This window comes from Aotus nancymaae, unplaced genomic scaffold (assembly GCF_030222135.1).
Source record: "Aotus nancymaae isolate 86718 unplaced genomic scaffold, 86718_ANA_hifiasm-v0.15.2.pri h1tg000039l, whole genome shotgun sequence".
Classification (NCBI taxonomy): Eukaryota; Metazoa; Chordata; class Mammalia; order Primates; family Aotidae; genus Aotus; species Aotus nancymaae.
In genome coordinates, this window is record NW_026988453.1 from 4,395,698 (window position 1) to 4,418,291 (window position 22,594).

The following is a 22,594-nucleotide window of genomic DNA, read 5'->3' on the forward strand; positions in this document are numbered from 1 at the left end:
CTCCACCCACTGCAGTGCAGACTGTTGTGGCCACCCCCACCCTCCTCAGCTGTGCCTGCTCCACTGGGGCTCTTGGAATTACTCTGGGGCACAGATGGCCGTACGGTCGTAGGCAGCCTGGGGACAGTGGCCTAGGTTCGGTGTGGACGAGAACCCCCTGCACCACACCAGAGAACACTCTGAAACCTCCCTGGGGATTGAAATTTGGGTTCAAGATGTTCCCAGAAAAGTGTAAATTGGACATAAGGAAGGCAGGTGTAGAGCAAGTAGATATTTTAAAAACCGTGCACCTGCTGTGGCAGTTTGATTACAAATGGCTTCTGGCTTATGCATTTTCTCCAAAATCCTCATGAGCCCCGTAGCAGGTGGCCTGTGGGTATAGGAAGAGGGGAGGTGGTGATGGGATTCACCCATCCATCCCTGGAGCAGCCTGGCTGCCTCTCCAGATGGTCAGCTTGCTTCTCTACTGGGGAAGCCCAGGCCAGGTGAGCAGCTGTGCTCAGGCAGGTGCTTTGGCCGGATTTAACTGGAGTTTTGGTATTTTCTCTTGTCTCTCTGCGTGGGCACTGACCTTCCACGTGAATAACCCCTCACTGAAGCTGGGAAGGATAAAGACCTTCAATCCACAAGTGCTGACCACCAACTGCAGAAGCAAGGAGCCCAGGCCTCAGGAGCAGAAGACTCTGGGAGCACCAGCAGCCAGGGAGAGAAATTCAGAGAGCAGGGCCCCAGAGGGAGCTCCCTTGATGGGGCTGGGCTGGCTTCTGGGCTCCAGCACATAGCCAGCCCAGACAGGGATGGCCTTGGCAGGTGTGGCCACTCCTTGATGGGGGACAAAGGGGCAGCTGACTCATCCTGGGGCCCTGGACAGGAGGGCGAGGGCTTTCTAGAAGCAGAGACAAGCAGAGTCACTCTTCCTAGGGAAACTCAGCCCCTCAGAGAGGGAGGCTGGGCTGGAAGCCTTGCAGGGGGGGTCCATCTACAGGGAGAGAGCTCAGAATCAGGGTTGGGCCTCCCAGAAAAACGACAGCAAGATGGTGGCAGAGACAGCAACAGTGATGGATGCTGGAGGACAGCAGGAGGTTGGGAGGCTGGGTCCCATCCGCTTCAGGCTGGAGGACTGGGGAGCAGCAGGGAAGGAAAGGAGCACAGAGGGGACAGTGGAGGGGACAGTGGAAGGGACAGTGGAGGGGACAGTGGGGGGGACAGTGGACGACAACTGGACAGGCACGGCCAGGAGCAACTGTGGGACACTCGACTGGGACCTGGGAGAGGACAGAGGGACCTGCAGGGATGCCAGTCTGATCCTGTAGGGTCCTGGCCAAGAGGAAAGCAGATGGAGAAGATTTCGCAGGGTGATAGCCTGGCTGAGATGGAGGGAGGGGATGCTTCGAGTAGGGAAGCCAAGAGAGGAGTGGTAGCGTGGGGTAGTGGGACTGGCCTGGGAGAAGCTGGAGGCAGCAATGGGGCAGGAGGTCCTGGCACCCTGGAGTTTACTGGAGGAAGAGGTTCTGGCTCCAAGGCAGGCATGGGCCCTAAATCCTGGGGTTCCCAAGGAAGTACAGTTACTGACTATGGGGATGCCAGGGGCTACTGGGGGTCAGGAGAGTTTCTAGGACAGAAACCTGGAGGCAAGGACTTCCAGGAACCATCACTATCAGGTGGTGGAAAATTCCTTCTGGGAGATGGGAGTCCTGAGGCCAAAGCTGAAGACTCACTGCAGGAGGCAGATGGTCCATACCAGGGGGAGTCCATAGTTGGAGGAAGTGTCTACAAAACTGGCCCTGGAGGCCCAGGAGACCCCAGGGGCTGCGAAGGCAGCCTCCAGGGGCTCAGGGGAAGGGATGGCCAGGAAATAGCTTGGGCCTCGGGCGAGGTAGGAGATGAGCCCAGAATCTTCCAGTCTTCCCAGGGCTGGACAGCAGGTCACAGAGCAGCAGGCAGTGCTGGCAGAATAGACTCTAAGGGCACAAGTCCTTGGGATGACACGCCATCTAGCCTTGGAAAAACTGGGGTCCAAGGGCAAGAGGATATGGGTGGTGTCTGGGTGGCTGGACTGACAGAGTCTGGTCAGGGGGTGGAGGCCAGAAGCCATGGGCTAAGTGGGTCTCCAGGCCTAGGTGCTCGGGGATCTGGGGGAACACTAGGAGATACGGAAGGATTCAAAGGTCCTGGGTCAATAAGGTCTGAACCAGATTTCTGGAATGGGTCGGGGAGCTCTGGAGTAAAAGGACCCAGAGGTGAGACAGGTTATAAGGATGGCTTGGAAGGTCCTGGGAGAATGGAATCTAGGTATGAGAATGGCTTAGGATATTCTAGGGGAATAGGTTCTGAAAGCGGGGCTGGTTATAGCTATGGCTCAGGGGTGCCAGGAGAAATGGGGTTGAGCCATGGTGCTGGTTGTAGAGTGTCCCCTGGGGCACCTGTGGGAATGGAGTCTGAGGAAGAGGGTGCTTACAAGCGTGGCTCCGCAGTGCCCGGGGGAGTGTGGTCTGGAAACAAAGAAGATTCTGGCCCTGCAGGAGGAGGGCCTGGGAGAGTTGCCAGTCTTAAGAATGGCTCAGGTGTCCCTGATGGAGCACCCATGGGTGGAGCCAGGAATTGGGCCTCTGCATGCCAGGCTGGCATGGGCCCTGGAGGAGGGCACCGTTCAGATGGCGCCCTAGGGAGTCCTGGGATGGTGGGGTCTGTGGGTAGAGGTGGTCTCAAGACCCCTGGAGCACTGGAGACTGTTGAGACTCGAAGTGTGGAAGCAGAGTCAGGGAGCTCTGGAAGAATAAGGCCTTGGGGTCAGACTGCAAATTATGGGGGCTTCAGGGCCTCAGAGGACCTGGGGGCCTTTGGAGAAGGAGACTATGAAGATGGCTCTGGGGGTCCAGGAGCCATGGAGCCAGGGTCTCTGAGGGCAGGGAGCAAAGTGGGTGAGGGGGATGGGACAAGATACCCTGGTGCCAGGGCCTCTGGAGCTGGAGCTGGTTATAGGGACAATACCAGGGACCCTGAGGCACTCACGCCTCACATCGGGGCTGCTTCTGAGAGCCAGTGGGCTTATGGGGCTGGCAGTGTGCGGGGTTATGAGGATGGATCAGAACATCCAGGGGCTCAGGGAACTGGGGTCAGAGCAGCATATGGAGAAGGGTCAAGGGGCCTTGGGCCTAGAAGTACAGGGCCCAGGGGTGAGACAGGCTTTAGAGATGGTTCAGGGGGCGTCCAAGGAATGGGATCAGCAGATGGGCCAGGTTTTAGGAAAGGTATTGGGAGTTCTGGGGAAATGGGGTCAGTGGATAAGGAAGGTTATAGGAAAGATTTGGGGGCTCCTGAGAATATGGGTTCAGGGAGCAAGGCTGCTTATAGGGATGGTGTAGGGAGTTCTGGGGAAATGGGGTCAATGGATGAAGCAGGTTATAGGAAATATTTAGGGGCTCCTGAGGGAATGGGTTCAGGGAGCAAGGCAGATTATAGGGGTAGTTTAAAGGGTTCCAGGGAAATGGGATCAGTGACTGAAGCAGATTATAGAAAAGATTTGGGGGTTCCTGAGGGAATGGGCACAGGTTATAGGGGTGGTTTAAGGGGTTCTGGGGAGATAGGGTCAGTGGATGAGTCACGTCATAGGGATGGAATTGGAGGTTATGGGGAAATGGGGTCAGGTTATAGGGAGAATCTGTGGGCTCCTGAGGGAATGAGCACAGGGAGCAAGACAGGTTACAGGGGGCGTTTAAGGGGTTCTGGGGAAATGAGGTCAATTGATGAGGCAGCCTATAGGAAGGATTTGGGGATTTGTGAAGGAGTGGGTTCAGGGAGCAAGGCAGGTTATAGGGGTGGCTTAAGGGGTTCTGGGGAAATGGGGTCAGTGAATGAGAAAGGTTATAAGAAGGATTTGGGGGCTCCTGAGGGAATGGGTTCAGGTTATAGGAGTGGCTTAAGGGGTTCTGGGGAGATGGGGTCAGTGGATGAGGAAGGTTATAGGAAGGTTTTGGGGGCTCCTGAGGGAATGGGTTCAGGTTACAGGGGTGGCTTAAGGGGTTCTGGGGAGATGGGGTCAGTTGATGAGGCAGGTTATAGGAAGGATTTGGGGGCTCTTGAGGGAATGGGCTCAGGGAGTAAGGCAGGTTTTAGGGATGGTTTAGGGGGTTCTGGGGAAATGGGGTTAGTGGATGAGGAAGGTTATAGGAAGGATTTGGGGGCTCCTGAGGGAATGGGTTCAGGTTATAGGGGTGGCTTAAGGGGTTCTGGGGAGATGGGGTCAGTTGATGAGGCAGGTTGTAGGAAGGATTTGGGGGCTCCTGAGGGAATGGGCTCAGGGAGTAAGGCAGGTTTTAGGGATGGTTTAGGGGGTTCTGGGGAAATTGGGTCAGTGGATGAGGAAGGTTATAGGAAGGATTTGGGGGCTCCTGAGGGAATGGGCTCACGGAGTTACACAGATTATAGGAATGGTGTAGGCGGTTCTGGAAAAATCAGTTCAGGAGGTGAGGCAGGTTATAGGAAGGATTTGGGGGCTCCTGAGGGAATGGGCTCAGGGAGTTACACAGATTATAGGAATGGTGTAGGTGGTTCTGGAAAAATCAGTTCAGGAGGTAAGGCAGGTTATAGGAACGTTTTAGGGGGTTCTGGGAGGATTCCATCAGGGAGTGAGGCAGGTTCTAGGGGTAGTTTGGAGGATTCTGGGGGCATTTTGTCATGGAGTGAGGCAGGTTCTAGGCAAGGCTTTGGGGGGACTGATGGCATGGTGTCAGGGGGTGAGGTCAGTTACAGGGGTGGCTCAGGAGGATCTGGGGAAATGGGGCCAGGGGGTGAGATGGGTTGTGGAGATGGTCCAGGGTGGCTTGGAGCACCAGGCTCACTGGTAGGAACAGGACATGAGGCTAGACCCAGAGGTCACGAAGCCATGGGGCACAGGACAGGATATTGGGTAACATCAGAGGGTGGCACAAGCTCCAAGGATGGTTCAGAGACAGCCAGAGAAACAGGGCTTGTGGATGGGGCAGGAGCTGGGGTGGAATCTATGGCTGGAATGGTGGGCGCTGCAAGTGGCACAGCACACAGAGACAGAGGCCCCGGGGTGCTGGGGTCTCAGGGAGGGCCACAGACTCTCTCAGATGGGCGAGGCTCCACCAGTGGTCTTGGGGACTATAGAACCTCAAAGATCCCTGAGGCTGAGGAGGCTGCTGGTACCAAGGGAAAATCAGATGTCAAAGAGTGGCAAGAGAGTTCTGGGACTCCAGCGTCGTCTAGGGGCAAAGGGGCTCCCAGGGCGAAGGACAGATCTCCAGACCATGCAGGGATTATAGGGGCTTCTGGGTTTCTTGATGGCAATGGGGCAGTGGAAGGTGAGACCTGGGCGGGAATGGCTGCTCTGGGGTCTGGATATGGACAGGACATCTGGAAAGCAGGCCCAGGAATGACAGACAGGGGTAGAGTTGCTGGCTGGGAGGGATCAGCATCTCAGGGAGATGGGCACGCACTTTTGGGAGGCAGAAGGATGGGAGCAGGCTCAGGGAGCTCAGCGGGGACAGGCCAGGATCTGGACAGCAGCTCTATGCCTGGGGGAAGGGACAAGACATCAGGGCCTGCTGACAGCCAGGGGATGAGCAATGCTTGGGCTCCCGATTGGGAAGACCAGGGGTTTGGCCGGGGCAGCACAGGTGCTGGGAAGCAGCCCACAGGCTCCAGGGCTTCCGGTTCTCTGCAGGAGAAAGACGTTGCTTTTGGTAGGACCCAGGAAGGGCCAGGGGGCTCTAAGGGCAGGGAGGGTGCACCAGGCCAAGAGGTGGCTGGTGGATGCCAAAGCCCATGGTCCCCGGCTAGCAAAGGTTCAAGTCCTGGAAGGGGCAGGTCTGGTGGCACAGAGGACTCAGGTATCCTGGGCAAAGGGAATTCTACTGAGCAGGGGAATGCATTCACCTCAAAACCTGGGGAGTCAGGTCCTCAGGGAGCCTGGCATGGCTTAGATGGTCCCTTTGGCAGAAAAGCCTCTGGAGATGGGTCAGGAGGGACCCAGGGCCTGAGCTCTCAGCTAGGCAAGGGACAGAGAGGAGGAAAGAGGGGGCCCTTGGGGTTGCTGAAGGCTGAGAATGGTGAGGCCCAGGGTCCTGGGGCCCTGAAGGAGGATGACAGGCAGAGAGCAGAAGAGGCTGGGAGGTCAGGCAGGAGGCCTGGCTCACTCAGGGGCAGGTCTCAGGCACAGTCAGGGGCTGAGTTTGGAGGAGCAAAGAGAAGAGGAGCAGACGGGGTCGGAAGCAGGGGGCAGCCACCAGCTGGGGAGGACTGGGGCTGCCAAGAGGGGACGCTGCATGAAGATCAGAGCTGGGAGCCACCCGGTCACCTTGGCAGCAAGAGAGGTGGCAAAGACGGCAGGTTGGACGTCTGTGGAGACAAGAGAGATGCTACCCAGAGTTCCACATCCAGATACAAGCCTGGCACTGGCAGGTTCTCCAAGGAGGCCCGAGGTAGGTGTTTCTCCGCTGAGCCGGCTCCAGTGGGCTGGAGATAGTGGGGAGCTCCCTGACCACCAGGATGCTTGGGTCTGTTCCAATTCTGCCTCCAGCCCCAGGAGTCTGTTCCATTCTCAGGAACCTTTTGCAAATTTAGGAAACAACCATTTCCTCTTTGTGCCGATGGGATCCAGCCTGTGAGAGGCTCAGAGGTCTCCTAGGTATCTGCTCGTGAAACCTGATGTCCACAGCACCAGGGTTATGGACCCAACTCTCTGTGGGTTACCAGACTTCTCCCCTCTGTGACTCGGTGGGCGGTGGAGGGGCTTCATGTATCTTACTCCCCAGGTCTCCTGGACCAGCCTAGGTCCTGCTGAGAAAAGCAGCAATGCTTGGTCTCCTGTGTGGGAAGACCAGGGTGTTGGCGCCAAGGCAGCATAGATGCTGGGAACCACCCTGCTGACACCAGCTGAGCCCATTGGCAGGACCACAGTGGCCCTGCAGGGCATAGTGCAGGCCATGGCCTGGGAGGCTCGGCCCTGAGGACTCCCTCTGTGTCTCTCCAGGCCCCATGGGCCACTTCTCCCAGGGCCTGGCTGACACGGAGGTGCAGCAGGGGGAGGCTACCACACTCTCCTGTACCCTCACCAGCGACCTGGGACCCGGCACCTGGTTTAAGGATGGAGTCAAGGTACTGTGTCCCCCTCACACCTTCTCTTTACAAGCTGGAGGGACAGAGGTAAAGCAGGGAAGAGGAAGGGGTAGAGGCTTTAAAAGAAAGATTTTTTCCCTCCATTTTACTAATGTATCCACCCTGGGAGACATTTCAATAGCTACTAACTTGGTGTGTTTAAAATAAAATTGGATTTTTAAATGATGCATGTCCTACGCCCCTCAGCGCACCCCTTGTTCTTCCACCATGCCAAATGCCTCTTCTACACCTGCAGCGTCCTACCCGTGCTTCAAGGCCTCGTACAAATGCCACCTTCTCATCCCTACCAGAGGGGAGCCCTCATCTCCCTGTACAACCCCTCTGTCCTGCATTACAGCTGCCACCCCAAGATAGACATTGCAGCGGCTCAGGGCAGGGGCCTCGGTGTCAGCTAGGTCTGGCTTCAGATCCCGGCTCTGCCACTACCAGTTATGGGACCTCAAGCAAGCAGCTAACATTCTGGCTCCCTCATCTATAAAGTGGGACTAATAATAGTACTTACTTCATCAGGTTGTTATGACAATTAGATAAGGTGCTAAGCACAGAGAGCATTGGCATGCGATAAGCATTCCATTCACACAGCTGTCATCAGGATCCCAGCATCAGTAAAGGGCTCTGGTTAGCTGGCGGGGCTGCGCTGGGGGTGGGGTGACCTTCTCCTGCTCTGGCCTGTCTCCAGCTCACCGCCCAGGATGGAGTCATCTTTGAGCAAGACGGTCTTGTGCGCCGACTCTTCATCGCACATGCACAGGGGACCCAAGCCGGGAGGTACACCTTTGTAGCCGGCGACCAGCAGAGCGAGGCCACCCTGACTGTCCAGGGTAAGGCCGAGCCCTGCCCTGACCTGTCCCACAGTCTCTTTATACCAGGTGCCATGCCTTGCTTTAAAACACCTGAACATGCGGCTAGTCTGCAGCAAGTATCTAATCTCATCCCCAGAGAAGATGACGGGAAAAGCCGACTCATACCCTGCCTGTTCCAGCATCTGAGCTCTTTCCTTGCCAGGGAGTCCTCGGTGAAGTCTAAGCCTGGTCTCTCCTGCTGCAGATGAAACCCGCTCCCCTTGTTAGTCCCCATGTGGCAGGGTACAGGGTTCCTTACTCTTAGCCCAAACTTCCTTCTCTGGGTCCTCCTTTCTGCGTTCTCCAGGGGCCCAGGGCCCTGGTCTTCTTTGAGTCTCTTGTTTTATCTCTAGATGCCCCCACCGTTGCTCCAGATGTGACAGAGAAACTGAGAGAGCCGCTGGTGGTCAAGGCTGGGAAGCCGGTGACAGTGAAGATCCCCTTCCAGAGCCACGTCCCCATTCATGCTGCCTGGAGGAAGGACGGGGCCGAGGTGGTGGGCAGTGGTGACGGGGAGGCCCAGGTGGACCTGGGGGATGGCTACTCTCGGCTGTGCCTCCCCAGCGCAGGCAGGAAGGACTGTGGCCAATACAGTGTGACGCTGAGGAGCAAGGGAGGCTCCGTGCAGGCTGAGTTCACCCTGCAAGTCATAGGTACCAGCCCCGTCTTCCCCCAGCCAAGGCCTGAGTCCCCTCCCCATCAGCAAGGGCAGGGCTGGGGTGTGATGTCTGCTGGCTCTGATCCTCATCTGCATCCAGACCTACCCTTAACTCTGCTCACACTGCTTAGGAAAAAACAGTTGAGATCAGCAACGTGCTGGGCTCCTGCGGGGGGTGGAGCCGGTTGTGCCTCTCTGAGCCCAATACATGGGCCCTCAGGAAGTTGCTGGGTGGGATGATGGTCCCCAGGCCTCAGTGGCGCCAGCAAGGTAGGACTGCTGTGGGCCAAGCAGGTGCCCATACCAGCCACTGGATGGCGGACCTGGCGCATTCCATGGCACATCCCTGGGTGCACGCGTGTGTTTGGGTGGAGACGAATGTCAAGCCTGTGTGGCCCTCCGGGTAATGCCCAAGGCTCTCTGGACAGTCTGCCCCATTGCTGATGGCATGGGAAGGGAACCAGCGCTGCTCCCCTCCAGCTCCTCTGACCCTCCCCTCTTCCTGCTCCTCTCTGTGGGTCCCCAGACAAGCCTGATCTCCCACAAGGCCCCCTGGAGGTTCAGGATTGCCACAAGGCTGGTGTCTGCCTCCGCTGGCGGCCCCCAAGGGACGATGGGGGCCGGCCTGTAGAGCGCTATGTGGTGGAGAGACGGCAGGCTGGCAGGAGCACTTGGCTGCAGGTGGGCGAGGCCCCCGCTGACAGCACCACCTTCACGGATGCCCACGTGGAGCCGGGCAGGAAGTACACCTTCCGAGTGCGGGCTGTGACCTCGGAGGGCGCTGGCGAGGCCCTGGAGTCCGAGGAGACATTGGTGGCTCCTGAGGGTGAGAGAAAAGGCTGGGGCTGAGAAAAGGCTCCTGGGCTCCCCGCTGTGCTGAGGTGGGCAGACTGCCCCAGAGGCTGACACCAGCCTGTGCTCGGGGCTCCAGAGGCCCTTCTGGAGCACTCTAGAGACTCCTTCCCTCAGCTGCATTTGGGATCTGGCACTCAGATCGGGAAGTGTTTTACAGAGTCTCCGGGAGTGAGGGTATGGGCCAGCAAAGCCCACTGTCTCTGGCCCAGGGAGAGAGGAGCATCCGCCTCCAACATCCTATCAGGGGACTGGAGGCTGAGGGGCCTCAGGGCCAGCTCCAGGCTCCGAGGATACAGTGCCTTCTCTGTCCCTTCATTCCTTCCTCTGAACAGCCAGAACGCTGACCCAGGGCAGGCTGGCTCAGCCCCTAAACTCCCCAGGACAGGGTGGAGAGTGGCCTGCCCCAGATGCCCGTGCCTCCTACCCCCAGGGGCTCCCCATCAGCCGGCACCTTTCCCGGGCCTCTGGCTGACTGGACCCTTTCCTGCCCCCAGCTCTCCCCAAGGCGCCTTCTGCACCAGCCATCCTGTCGGCCTCCAGCCAGGGCATTACACTAACATGGACGACACCTCAGGGCCCTGGCAGCGCCCACATCCTGGGCTACCTGATCGAGAGGCGTAAGAAGGGCAGCAATACCTGGACAGCAGTGAATGACCAGCCTGTGCCTGGTGAGCATGGTCCTGGCTTCCAGAGCTTCCTTAGACCCCTCCTGGCTCCAGGATCCCGGGGATTCGTCAGTTCAGATTGGTTTGATACAGTGGTTCTCATCTAGGGTAGTTTGGCAATGTCTGGAGACACTTTTCATTGTCACAACTGGGTGGAGAGTAGATGTCACTGGCCTCTAGTGCGAAGAGGTCGGGGATGCCATTAAACACCCTACAGCACCCAGGGCGGAACCCACGCCCTCCTCTCAAAACACCCAAAGAAGTATCTGGCAAAAGAAATGTCTGTTGTGCTGAGGTCAAGAAGCCCTGATCCAGAAATCCTGGCTGGGAGTCAGAGATGAAGCCGTTAGCCCTGGCCCCTATACTTCTGGCCTTGACCTTGGACAGTTCACTTCCTCTCTAGATTTTTTTTTTTTTTTTGAGACAGAGTCTCACTCTGTCACCCAGGTTGGAGTGCAGTGGTGTGATCTTGGCTCACTGCAGCCTCCACCTCCTGGGTTCAAGTGATTCTCCTGCCTCAGCCTCCCAAGTAGCTGGGACTACAGGCCTGCACCACCACGCCCAGCTAATTTTTGTTCTTTGAGTAGAGATGAGGTTTCACCATGTTGGCCAGGCTGGTCTTGAACTCCTGACCTCAAGTGATCTACCCGTCTCGGCCTAAAGTGCTGGGATTGTAGGCGTGAGCCACCATGCTGGGCCTAGATCTTAATTTCCACAACATAAAGTGGAGAGAAGGCCCCCGCTCCCCGCCCCACTAAGTAGTTTCCTGAGAAACAAACTGCATTCTGAGATCAGAAAGAACTTGGAAAAGCCAAAGGGCTGGGCAGATGCTGAGGGGTCTTCTGACAACCCTTAGCATTTCTTTGCTCTGCACGCGTGCCGGGGAAGTCCAGGTTTGAGGAGGAAAGAACGGGCTCAGAACAGCTTCCCAGGAGACCTGGGTTCAGGTCGTGGCTCTGCTACTTAGAAGCTAAGGCCTGTCAGGACTTCAGTTTCCTTATCTCTGGAAAGAGAGAGATGAACTAAAGGCATCCTTCCAATTTCACTATTTAGTGATTCTGCTTTATTTAAATATGACAGCAACTCAATAAGGCAGAGACAACCAGGGACATTAAGGCACTTGCCCAAGAACACCCAGCAAGTCAGTGGTGGAACCAGATAGGGCTCCGGGGCCCCTGACGCTGTGAGCAGTGCCCTTTCCACCTTGGAGGGAACTGAGTCACAGTGGGTGGCGGGATGTAGGGAGGGATGTGTTAGAACCCCAGGCTTGGTCTCCTTCAGAACTCGGAGGCACCCAAGCTTTCTCCCATGTCCAGCCCCATCAGGGTGGGACTCACATGGGTGGGCTGTTCACAGAGAGGAAGTGGACGGTGGCAGACGTGCGGCAGGGCTGTCAGTACGAGTTCCGGGTCACAGCTGTGGCTCCCTCAGGCCCCGGAGAGCCTGGGCCCCCATCAGATGCCATCTTTGCTCGGGACCCCATGAGTAAGTAGAGTGCCAACCCAGGATGGGGGTGGGGGTGAGCACGGGATAGCCCCAAAGCCGGGTGGGACACGACAGGAGGTCACAGGTCAGGGGCAGTCCTGAAGGAGACGGGCAGGAGGGCTGGGTATAAAAATCAAAAGGCTTCTTGGGTGAGGCATGTCTTAGGGGCCCTACATCGAGATCAAATAGGCCCAGGAGCCAGGCAGTGGGATGAGAAGATTCCTTCCCCGCCAGGTGTAATGGTTCACACCAGTAATCCTAGCCCTTTGGGAGGCAAAGGCAGGAGGATTGCTTGAGCCTGGGAGTTTGAGGCTACAGTAAACTATGATTGTACCACTGCACTCCAGCTTACATAACAGAGGGACAATGTTTCTCAAAAAAAAGAAAAGAAAGAAAAAAGGAGAGTCCTTTTCAAGATCACTTAACTCACTCTTTGGCCTCTACGCAGTTCAGCCCCCAAGCTGGTCCACATGCCCCAGTCCCATAAGCATCCACTCACCCCAGTGTGCCCCTCAGGCAGGGCAGGGGGCAGGTAACAGGGGAAGCTCAGCATCAATTCTTTAGCCAATGAGTATTTGCCCATCACCTACTAAATGGCCAGCATTGTGCCAGGAAGTAGGTGAGTCAATCCTGGTCTCTGCCCTTGAGAAACTTAGTCTGAGATAGCATTTCGTTTCTGAGACCTGTGGTCTCAGGAACCTCGAGTGTATCAAGAGGTGCCAACAGACATTCTAAGAATAACAGGAACAGCAAAAATGTCTGGGATCAAAGATCTGTATGATGTGAGCCTAAGTATTTACATGTCCTGCGGGGGGAAAAAAACCGTCTAACCTTGATCCAAATCTAGCTTTTTCACAAAATACCTATTAAAAGCGTCACTCCAAGGCACACAGCTTAGAAAATGCTGTTCCGTATTTCTCCTCCCCTAATGAGTTTGCCTGCGTCAAGTCCTCTGGGGAGCAGCACATTTCTGGCACTTGCTGGATGGGGCAGGTGGTCAACACCTGGAGAGAATCTCTGTGCCCCACAGGGCCTAGCCCACTGCAGGTGTTCAGGCTGTTTGAATGAACCCAACAAGACCGGAACATTCTCTAAGTGTCGTTGTTCAAGTGGTATCTGAGTTTTAGTCCTAGGAAGGGCAGGGTGTGGAATGGAGGGATGGGGGAAGAAAGCTGGCCCATGCAACTTACTCCTTGCAAATGGACCAAGCATGTTCTATCTTTTCTTTTCCTTCCCTCCCTCCCTCCTTCTCTCTCTTTCCTTTTCTCTTTCTTTCTTTCCTTCTCTTTCTTTCTTTCCTTCTCTTTCTTTCTCCCTTCCTTTCCTTTGTCTTTCTCCTTCTTTCTTTCCTTTCCCCTCCCTTTCATTTCTTCTCTTTCTTTATTTCCTTCTTCTCTTTATTTCCTTCTTCCTTTTTCTTTCTTTCCCTCCTTTCCTTTTTTCCTTTCATTCCTTTCTCTTCTTTCTTTCCTTTCTTTTTTCTTTCTTGACAGGGTCTCACTCTTTAACCCAGGCTGGAGTGCAGTGATGCAATCTCGGTTCACTCCAGCCTCCAACTCCTGGGCTCAAGCAATCCTCCTGCCTCAGCCTCCTGAGCAGCTGGAACTATAAGCATATGTCACCATGACCTGCTAATTTGTTTTTGTAGAGACAGGGTCTCACTATATTGCCTAGGCTGGTCTTGAACTCCTGCTCTCAAGCTATCCTCCTGCCTCGGCCTCCTAAAGTGCTGGGATTACAGGCATGAGCCACAGGCCTGCAGCCTGTTAACCTCTCTGATCAGTGGTGGGGAGTGGAGATAATAGATAGGATAAGCAGTGTCTAACAGTAGCCACAGCAGTCACTACATTTTCTGGATTCTTGCTGCTGAGCAAGGTCCATGATCCAGCAACATCACCTTATTAGAACTTATGAGAAATGCTGAATCTCAGGCGTCACCCCAGCCCTACTGGATCAGGGTCTGTATTTTTACTAAAACACCCAGGTAACTTCTATACTAATTAAAGTTTGAGAAGTACTGCCCTAGCCCAATGGTTTTCACACTTCACTGCATATTTCGAAACACCTGGAAAGCTCTAAAAAATGTGGATGCCTAGACCGCACCCCGGACTAATTACGTCAGACTCTCTGGGGTGGCATCCAGGTGCCGGTATGTTTAAGCTCGCCAGGTATTTCCAATGCGCAGCCAGGCTTGAGGGCCGGAACCCTAGACTGCTGGGCAATTTCCATGCCCTTTCACACTCATTGTGCTTTTTGCTTGTTCGAAAACCTCTGTGGGTGGGCGGGGCTGTTATTACTGTTCTCACGCAGCAAGTGGAGAACAGGAAGCCTGCACTGGCATACCCAAAAGGCACAGTCTTGACTCTGAGAGCTTAGAGTCCAGAATACAAACACATAGAAGTCTAGTCTTGCAGGATAATGGAACCCAAGAGGTCATCAACTAAAATATCGGTTTTCAGGAATTACAGAAGGATATTTAGGACAAGGCATTTGGCAGGTTGGTGAAGGAATGAGGGGAATGGGTTGGGGAAGGCTTCCTGGGGGAGGTGGCCTGGGATTTGTGCACATAACAAAGTACTGGTTAGAGTAAGAATTTGGATCAAGGCTCACACCTGTAATCCCAGCACTTTGGGTGGCCGAGGCAGGTAGATCACAAGGTCAAGAGTTCGAGACCAGCCTAGTGAAACCCCATCTCTACTAAAAATACAAAAATTAGCCAGGCGAGGTGGTGTTCACCTGTAATCCAAGCTACTCAGGAGGCTGAGGCAGTAGAATCACTTGGATCCAGAAGGTGGAGGTCGCAGTGAGCCGAGATCAGGCCACTGCACTCCAGCCTGGTAGGCAGAGAGAGACTCCATCTTAAAAAAAAAAAAAAAAAATTCAAGAAGAATCTAAAGGCAGAATTGCTAAGTGAAAAAAATTCCCAGCCTCCCACAAGGAAAGCTAATCAATATCCGTGCTGAGTGGCCTCCCTCAGGAGATGCCCTTCCTGACGCTCCCATGTGGCCCCGCAGGACCCCCTGGGCCGGTACGGAATCTCCAAGTCACAGACACATCAAACACCAGCATCACCCTCAGCTGGGCCGAGCCAGACACCCAGGACGGGGATGAAGCCCAGGGATTCGTGGTGGAGCTGTGCGGCTCAGACAGCCTCCAATGGTTCCCATGCCATGCGGGCACCGTGCCAGCCACCACCTACACAGCCAAGGGGCTTCGGCCCAGAGAGGGCTACTTCGTGCGGGTGACAGCAGTTAACGAAGGAGGCCAGAGCCAGCCCACTGCCCTGGACACACTAGTGCAAGCCGTGCCTGTTACTGGTGAGTGCTGCCTCCTCCCCCAACCCCTGAGCCCTGGAGGCCCCTCCTGAGAGGGGGCCCCTGAGCAGCTGCCATTCACTTGCTGAGCCAGGATCCCCACCCTCAGTTTCAGCAAGCAACATTTATTGAGCACCTACTATGTGCTGGGCACTGAGCTAGGCAGTTCCTTCTTAGAAATGTTTTCTCATTTCAACTCTGCTACAAGGTTAATGTTTTTATTCCTAAGTTACAGAAAAGAAAACTGAGGTTCAAGGTACTTTGCCCAAATTGTCACCCATGGTATGTGGTAGAGCCAGGATTTAAACCTGGAGGCTCCAAAGTTGATGCTGTCCGGGAGAGAGGGCTGCTGCTTCCTGGGCATGGCCTTAGAAGGCCTACGTGCAGCTTGGCTCCCTCGGTTCACATTCAGAACGGGACACACCCAGCTCCCTGTTATTATTGAAAAGAGGATTGTCTTTGCCTTTGGGCTTTAACCACTACAAGTCCCTGAGCTGCCTCTGACCCAAGCTGACACTGACCCTAGCCGTCACTGTGACAGTAGGGAGACGCATACACAGCACACAGAGTCCAGACTCCCGGAATCTTGTCCTGGCTCCCTCCTGAACAGGGTGTGACCTCAGGAAGTCACTGCTTGTCTTAGATTGGTGGTTATCTCATCTGCAAAACATAAGCGCCCCATCACAAATCAGCATCTTCCTCTGTTCCAGCCTAGCCCACCCCTCTCCCTGCAGCATCCCTTTCTCAGCTCCTGTCCCTCCCCTGGGAGCATCTCCCCACCAGTCCCCGGGGTCCCCCTGAAGAGTCTGCTGCCAGCTGCACTCCAGTCCTTCAGAGACCCCAGTGTGGGGGTCTCAGCATCAATCAAACTGGCCCAGTCTTCCCCTCCAGCCCTGCCTTGCTGGGGACCAGGAGTTTACTGCGAGGGAGGAGGGAGGTAACCAGTCCTCTTGTGTGTTTCAGTCTGTCCCAAGTTCCTCATGGACTCCAGCACCAAGGACTTGCTGACGGTCAAGGTTGGGGACACCGTCCGTGTGCCCGTCTCCTTTGAAGTGAGTGTACCTACAGGGGTGTGGGGAGGGAAGCCCAGAGAGGCCAAGGGACCAGACTCAGCCCTGTGGCTCTCTTTTCTTCCCTGTTCCTTTTTGGCCCCTAGTTAGTGCCCCGGGCTTGTGGAAATCAGACGAGACATGATGAAGGAAGGATTCAGGTCCTCCTCGAAGGTACCGCCCTCGCTTGGCCACTGGGTGGCCATTCTGCTCCAGGCCCGCAAATCCCTCTAGTGGTAGCTTCTGATACTGCACCTCCAAACTAGGGCTCTTCCTGTTCTCCACCTCTCCTAGTCTGGGAATTCAGGGAGCCTGCCGTGCAAATAATCCCTTTTGACTTCACAGTGTATTTTTGTGCAAGCATACGACCTGCATTTAACTCAGAGTGACATCAACCAACACCAGCACCACCTGACTTTGTAACAGTAGGGTGGTGTCTAAAAGTACAAACTGCCTATGTTCAAATTCCAACATCATCACTCACAACTGTTTGACTTTGGACATATATATATATATTTGAAACGGAATCTCGCTCTGTCTCCCAGTCTGGAGTGCAGTGGTGCGATCTTGGCTCACCACAACCCCTGCCTCCTGGGTTCAAGCAATTCTCCTGCCTCAGCCTCCCAAGTAGCTGGGATTACAGGCAGGTACCACCACGCTCGGCTCATTTTTGTATTTTTAGTAGAGACAAGGTCTCACCATGGTGGCCAGCCTGGTCTCGAACTCCTGACCTCAGGTGATCCACCCGCCTCAGTCTCCCAAAGTGCTGGGATTACAGGCGTGAGCCACCGCTCCCGGTCTGCACAAATATCTTAACGTCTCTGTGTTTCACCTTCCTCATCTGTCGAAAGGGCATATTAACAGTAACCTATCTCCAAGGGTTGTTCTGAGTGTTCAAGGAATTACTATATTGAAAGTGCGTAAGTAGGGCCAGGCGTATGGCAGTACCCACTATGTTTGAATATTGTTATTATTGTTTAAAACCATCAGCATCTGTGGAGGAAGCTCATAGCACACACAGCAAGATTCAAACCCGTCTATCTTACTCAAACGACTTGTTCTTAACCATAATAAGACAACGATAATGACAAGAATATTTAACACACACTGAGTATTTACCACGTCCTAGGCCTTGTTCTCTCTGCTTTCCATCTATTATTATTATTATTGGTATTGGTATTTTGAGATGGAGTTTTTCTCTTGTTGCCCAGGCTGGAGTGCAATGGTGTGATCTCGGCTCACCACAACCTCTACCCACCAGGTTCAAGTGATTCTCCTGACTCAGTCTCCTGAGTAGCTGGGACTGCAGGCAGGCACCACCACGCCCAGCTAATTTTGGATTTTTAGTAGAGACAGGGTTTCTCCATGTTGGTCAGGCTGGTCTGGAACTCCCAACTTCAGGCAGTCCACCCTCCTTGGCCTTCCAAAGTGCTGGGATTACGAGCATGAGCCACCAGGCCTGGCCTTCATGTATTAATGCCTTAAATTCTCAGAACAATCCCATAGGGTCCATTAGTTACTATCAGCGTCTTCATTTGACTCTGATGCCCAGCGTGCCCTGTACTGAGGGCCCTGTAGGGAGTTGGTGGCACAGTCACCAGGCAGCTGGGATGGCCTTCCCACCCTGTTCAGGGTCACCACAGCTCAAGGCCAGGACACCACAATCCTCCTCCTGCACTATTGCTGGGATTCCCAAATTATCTCCGACGTCGTCTTGGATGCAAGGTGGTTAACGCTTCCCTCCCCACACGTCCCTTCTCATTCCCATCCCACCCCCTGCCATGTGAATCCAGAACTCATTATGCTTTCCCGCTCAGAATCTGACAACAGCAGCTCCTGGCTTACAGGATAACATCCAGACGTCTGTACAGGTGACGTGGAAGGCACGTTGGATTTTTGCTGAACCTCCCGTCCAACTTCCTTTCCTGTTACACCAACCTGCTACCATCCCCACCTGCCAACCTCACACTTTATCACCACCCCTCTTTCTCCCTGTATTTTCTTGTCGACTTTTTCCCTGTAGAAGGCTCTTCTCACCGCTTCTATATTCAGCCTAGCTTAAATGCCATCACTTCCATGAAACTGCCAGCTGCCCCTTCGCAACTTTTCCTTCCTCTCCTTTCTCAGGCTGTGCCCATGCCTGAGGTGACCTGGCTGAAGGATGGCTTGCCCTTGCCCAAAAGAAGTGTGACTATCACCAAGGATGGCCTCACCCAGCTTCTGATCCCTGTGGCCAGCCTCTCGGACAGCGGTCTCTACACTGTGGTGCTGAGGACCTCACAGGGGAAGGAGGTTGCCCACAGCTTCCGCATCACGGTGGCAGGTGAGGCAGGCCTGGCTCTGGGCTCGGGATGCTGGCTCGGCCACTCACCAGGGCTGGGTGTGCAAGGTCACTCCATTCTCTGCTTCTCCTCCGTGCTTGGTTATAAAAGTAGAAAAGACCCAGGAAGTGTCCCTGGGGACTTCCATTGTTCTTCTGCCTCAGGAGCCTGGAGACAGTCATGTTGTGTCTCCTCTCCAGCCTCAGTTATCCTTCCCTGTGAGTGAGTGAGCAGAGACAGTCACCGCCCTTACTTCACTCCCAAGACCCAGAGGGCAGAGTTGTCGGCAGCCCTTGCGCAGGATAAAGGCTTTCCTCCCCAGCCGTGGCTCCACACAGCTCCCGCCCTGGAGGAGTTTCTGGATATCCAAAAATGAGCAAAGAGACTAACAGTGGGGGCTCTGTAATGCAGCCTCAGGAGAGCCCTGCCTCTGCCCAAAAATGCACGCCTTGTCCTGGGTCATTTTACTTAAAAACTGAAGTGAATTAAAATTACTCTTTTGGGGAGATTTTCTACCCTCTAGAGATAACTTTGGACCTCTGGCTAAGCTCAGTCTGGCTTCAGCCAGCTGAGTGGTGACGAGACTGCATTCCCCAGGGCTCTCAGAAGACCTGGGACCTGGAGGGGGCTGGCAGCAGCCCTGCTGGGTCCCCTCCATGTGACCTCCCTCTGCCATCTCTCTTGAAGCATGCCCGCAGGCGCCTGGGCCCATCCACCTGCAGGAGAACGTGCCTGGGACGGTCACAGCTGAGTGGGAGCCCTCTCCAGATGAGGCCCGGGGCGTCCCGCTGCACTACGCGGTACTCACGCGCTCCTCCGCGCACGGCCCCTGGCGCGAGGCGGCCGACCGTATCCACACAAACCGCTTCACCCTCCTGGGTGTCGTCCCCGGCCATGAGTACTACTTCAGGGTGGTGGCCAAGAATGAGCTGGGGACCAGCAAACCCTCGGACACCAGCCAGCCCTGGTGCATCCCCCGGCAGCGCGGTAAGCAGCCCCTGAGAGTGGGGAGCAGGCAGGGTGGGGGCTGCGCTCTGCACTGCAGCGGGGTGCACCCAAGTATGGCAGGCGCGCAGGATAGGGGCTGTGGCAGACCTGGCCCGGAGCACGCCAAATAACAGCCAGCAGCCCTGGGCTGCTGCTCCTCCCACTCCTGCCTCACACACACCTGTACTGACATCCTCTGCACCCCTGACCTCCGTGGGGAGAACGAGATGGGTGTGGGTGTTTGGGTGTCTGAGATGCCTTTGGGAGAAACTTCAAAAGTAGCCTTAGAAAATAAGGTGAATAGAGGTTAAACATTTCTCTGAAAAACAAAGCGTTGTGTGTGTGTGTGTTTTTTGAGACGGAGTCTCGCTTTGTCTCACAGGCTGGCGTGCAGTGGTGCGATCTAAGTTCACTGCAACTCTGCCTCCCTGGTTCAAGTGATTCTGCTGCCTCAGCCTCCTGAGTAGCTGGGACTACAGGTGTGCGCCACCACAGCCCAGCTAATTTTTTGTATTTTTAGTAGAGATGGGGTTTCACTGTGATAACCAGGATGGTCTCAATATCCTGACCTCATGATCTGCCTGCCTCGGCCTCCCAAAATGCTGGGATTACAGGCATGAGCCACCGCGCCCATCCAACAAAATGTATTTTGCAACCAAGTAGATGTGGACCTTAAGATCAGTCACTGGAAAAGTAGGCTATAAAATCAGATGATGGTTTCATTTTCCTAAAATACAAACAGATCAGGAAAGCTCTACACCAAAATGTCAGCTGTGGTCATCTACAGGTAGTGAAATATGACTGGTTTTTATTCTTTCTCCTTTGAATCTCTGTGTATTCTAAGTTGTCCACCGTGAATGTGTGTTAGCATGTAGTAAAAAAAAAAAATCCATAAAGAATTTTAGGAAAAGGATAGACTGCGTCAGGCCTCGGGGTCCAAATCTGCAGGCAAGATGAGCAGGAAGCCCCAACTAAGGCCCACGTGGTAGCATCATGAGCTCTCTACTCAGACTTGGGCCTCAGCCAGGCCTCCCTCACTTTCTCACCCTCCTCCCTCTGACCCCGGTTTTCACCACAGACAGGTTCACAGTGAAGGCTCCAAGCTACCGGGAACCCGATCTGAGCCAGAAGCCCCGGTTCCTGGTGGGCCTGCGGTCCCATCTGCTGCCCCAGGGCTGTGAGTGCTGCATGAGCTGCGCGGTGCAGGGCTCGCCCCGGCCCCACGTCACCTGGTTCAAGAACGACCAAAGCCTGGAAGGAAGCCCCAGGGTGTACAGCACCGACCTGCTGGGCGTGTGCTCCCTCACCATCCCCAGCGTGTCCCCTAAGGACAGCGGCGAGTACAAGGCTGTGGCCGAGAACACGCTGGGCCAGGCGGTCAGCACGGCCACCCTCATTGTCATAGGTAATGGTGGCTGCCGTGGCAGTGGGACGGGAAGGACAGCCAGGAGGGCAGCCACCTGCCTGCCTTCAGAAAACCTCTGGGGGAGGGGGCTGGAGGGATTCAGCCAGGGGTCAGAAGACAGGGGCTCTCTGCCTGACTGTGAACTTTCAGTTATGTAACTGACCAACACTGGTCCACCTGGGGTCTTGATTTGCCCACTTTTTAATTAATTAATTTATTTATTTTTTGAGATGGAGTATTGCTCTTGTTGCCCAGGCTGGAGTGCAATGGCGCCATCTCGGCCCACTGCAACCTCCACCTCTTGGGTTCCAGCGATTCTCCTGCCTCAGCCTCCTGAGTAGCTGGGATTACAGGTGCCTGCCACCACACCTGGCTAATTTTTTGTATTTTTAGTAGAAGCGGGGTTTCACCATGTTGGTCAGGCTGGTCTCAAACTCCTGACCTCAGGTGATCCACCTGCCTCGGCCCACCAAAGTGCTGGGATTACAGGCGTGAGCCACCACGCCTGGCCGATTTGTCCACTGTTAAAATGAGGTATTTGAACTCGGTGAGCAACCATTGATTGAAGGGCTGTGTACTGTCCACGTAAGCTTCCCAGTGGGGCACGTGACACATGGCAGCCTGAGAGATGAACAGGTGTCTGTTTTGCTCTTTCTTAAATATGTCCAGATATGGACATTTAGTGCCTAGAAAGCTGTGCTGATTCGCTCATTGATAGTCTCCTTTTCGGTAGCGCAAATAACATATGTAAATAACATTTTTTCCTTCAATAGTACTTAAGACACCTTATATTTTGAATAGCAATAAAAGGCAACCCTCAATTGACCTTTGTGCAGAAACAGCTCCTCTTCACTGGAGCAGAGCATCTCTCCTCTCTGCAGCACGTATGCTCAGGCATTTGGGAAGCCACTCTCGAAGCACCCCAGCTTGTGTACACATATAGTCTTGGAAAGAAGCTGCTATTGGGGGTGGTTATGGTTCTCTAAGGGGCCAGCAAAGGGCTTTACCCAAGCTCAGAGAGCACTGGTGGCTCCGGATTTGAACCCACACCCCCAACAGCAGAGCCCGTAGCCTGAACCCCATGCTGAGTTTTCTTCACCACTAAGCAGGTGTGGGGTGGGGTGGCTGCCCCACTGGACCAATGGGAATATCCTGTGTCTTGCAGAACCCAGCTCCTAGCTCCACCTCACCCTGGGATGGTCCTGGACCCTCCGAGCTTCACTTCTGCCACCTGCACTGGCCCAGGAAGCCAGTCCCAAAGGATGGATGGAGGCCATGCCCGGAGCCCCAGGAAGACGGAAGTGAGAAGACTCCTGGTGAGGTTTTGGCCAGGAGGACATGAAGTCCTTAGGGAAGAAAAACAAGGGAGGAGGGCATTCTGCCTCCTGGCTCCAAGCTAAGTCACTCAACAGAATGACAGCAGACCTCCTGGACCCTCACCATATGGGTTTCTTTCTTCTTCGCTTCAGGAGATCCAGAGGGCACCTGCCTGCAGGATGGGCCAGCTCCTTATTTTCCTGGGCTGAGCCCCTTGGAGGGAGGGTGGGCACAGCTGGGCCTGCTGTCACCCCAGGGAAGAAAGAGGAGAGGAGGTCAGAGGACCTGGGTGAGGACTAGGGCATCGAGGGCGTGTGTGTGGGTGGGCACAGGGGTGTGGCATGTGTACTTTTCTTCATTAAAACATTAGGCTAATATGAGCAGATCATTTGCAAATTTACTGGGGGTGGGTGTGTTGGAGGAAAGATTCCCAAAGCAGAGCCTTTATTCCAGGCTCCAGTTGGAAGGATGGGTGGGTTCTGGATGGAGGGAAGAATGGGCTCAGAACTGGATTCTCCTGCAGCCCTGACCTGCACAGCTAGTGGCAAGAGGG

General features: G+C 54.8%; 1 protein-coding gene across 1 annotated transcript in view; it reads left to right on the top strand.

Moving 5' to 3' along the window:
- Positions 1-22,381, top strand: part of IGFN1 (immunoglobulin like and fibronectin type III domain containing 1) — a 37,184-nt gene extending 14,803 nt beyond the window's left edge. Inside the window, exons 12-24 of the mRNA XM_064360223.1 lie at positions 600-6,446; positions 6,998-7,122; positions 7,823-7,964; positions 8,339-8,638; positions 9,170-9,469; positions 9,993-10,166; positions 11,520-11,648; positions 14,663-14,965; positions 15,926-16,014; positions 18,139-18,334; positions 19,020-19,319; positions 20,398-20,724; positions 21,890-22,381. Of these exons, the coding sequence (XP_064216293.1) occupies positions 600-6,446; positions 6,998-7,122; positions 7,823-7,964; positions 8,339-8,638; positions 9,170-9,469; positions 9,993-10,166; positions 11,520-11,648; positions 14,663-14,965; positions 15,926-16,014; positions 18,139-18,334; positions 19,020-19,319; positions 20,398-20,724; positions 21,890-21,903 (8,246 nt within the window). The 3' untranslated portion in view covers positions 21,904-22,381. The remainder of the gene's footprint in view (positions 1-599; positions 6,447-6,997; positions 7,123-7,822; positions 7,965-8,338; positions 8,639-9,169; positions 9,470-9,992; positions 10,167-11,519; positions 11,649-14,662; positions 14,966-15,925; positions 16,015-18,138; positions 18,335-19,019; positions 19,320-20,397; positions 20,725-21,889) is intronic.
- Positions 22,382-22,594: the final 213 nt, after the last annotated feature.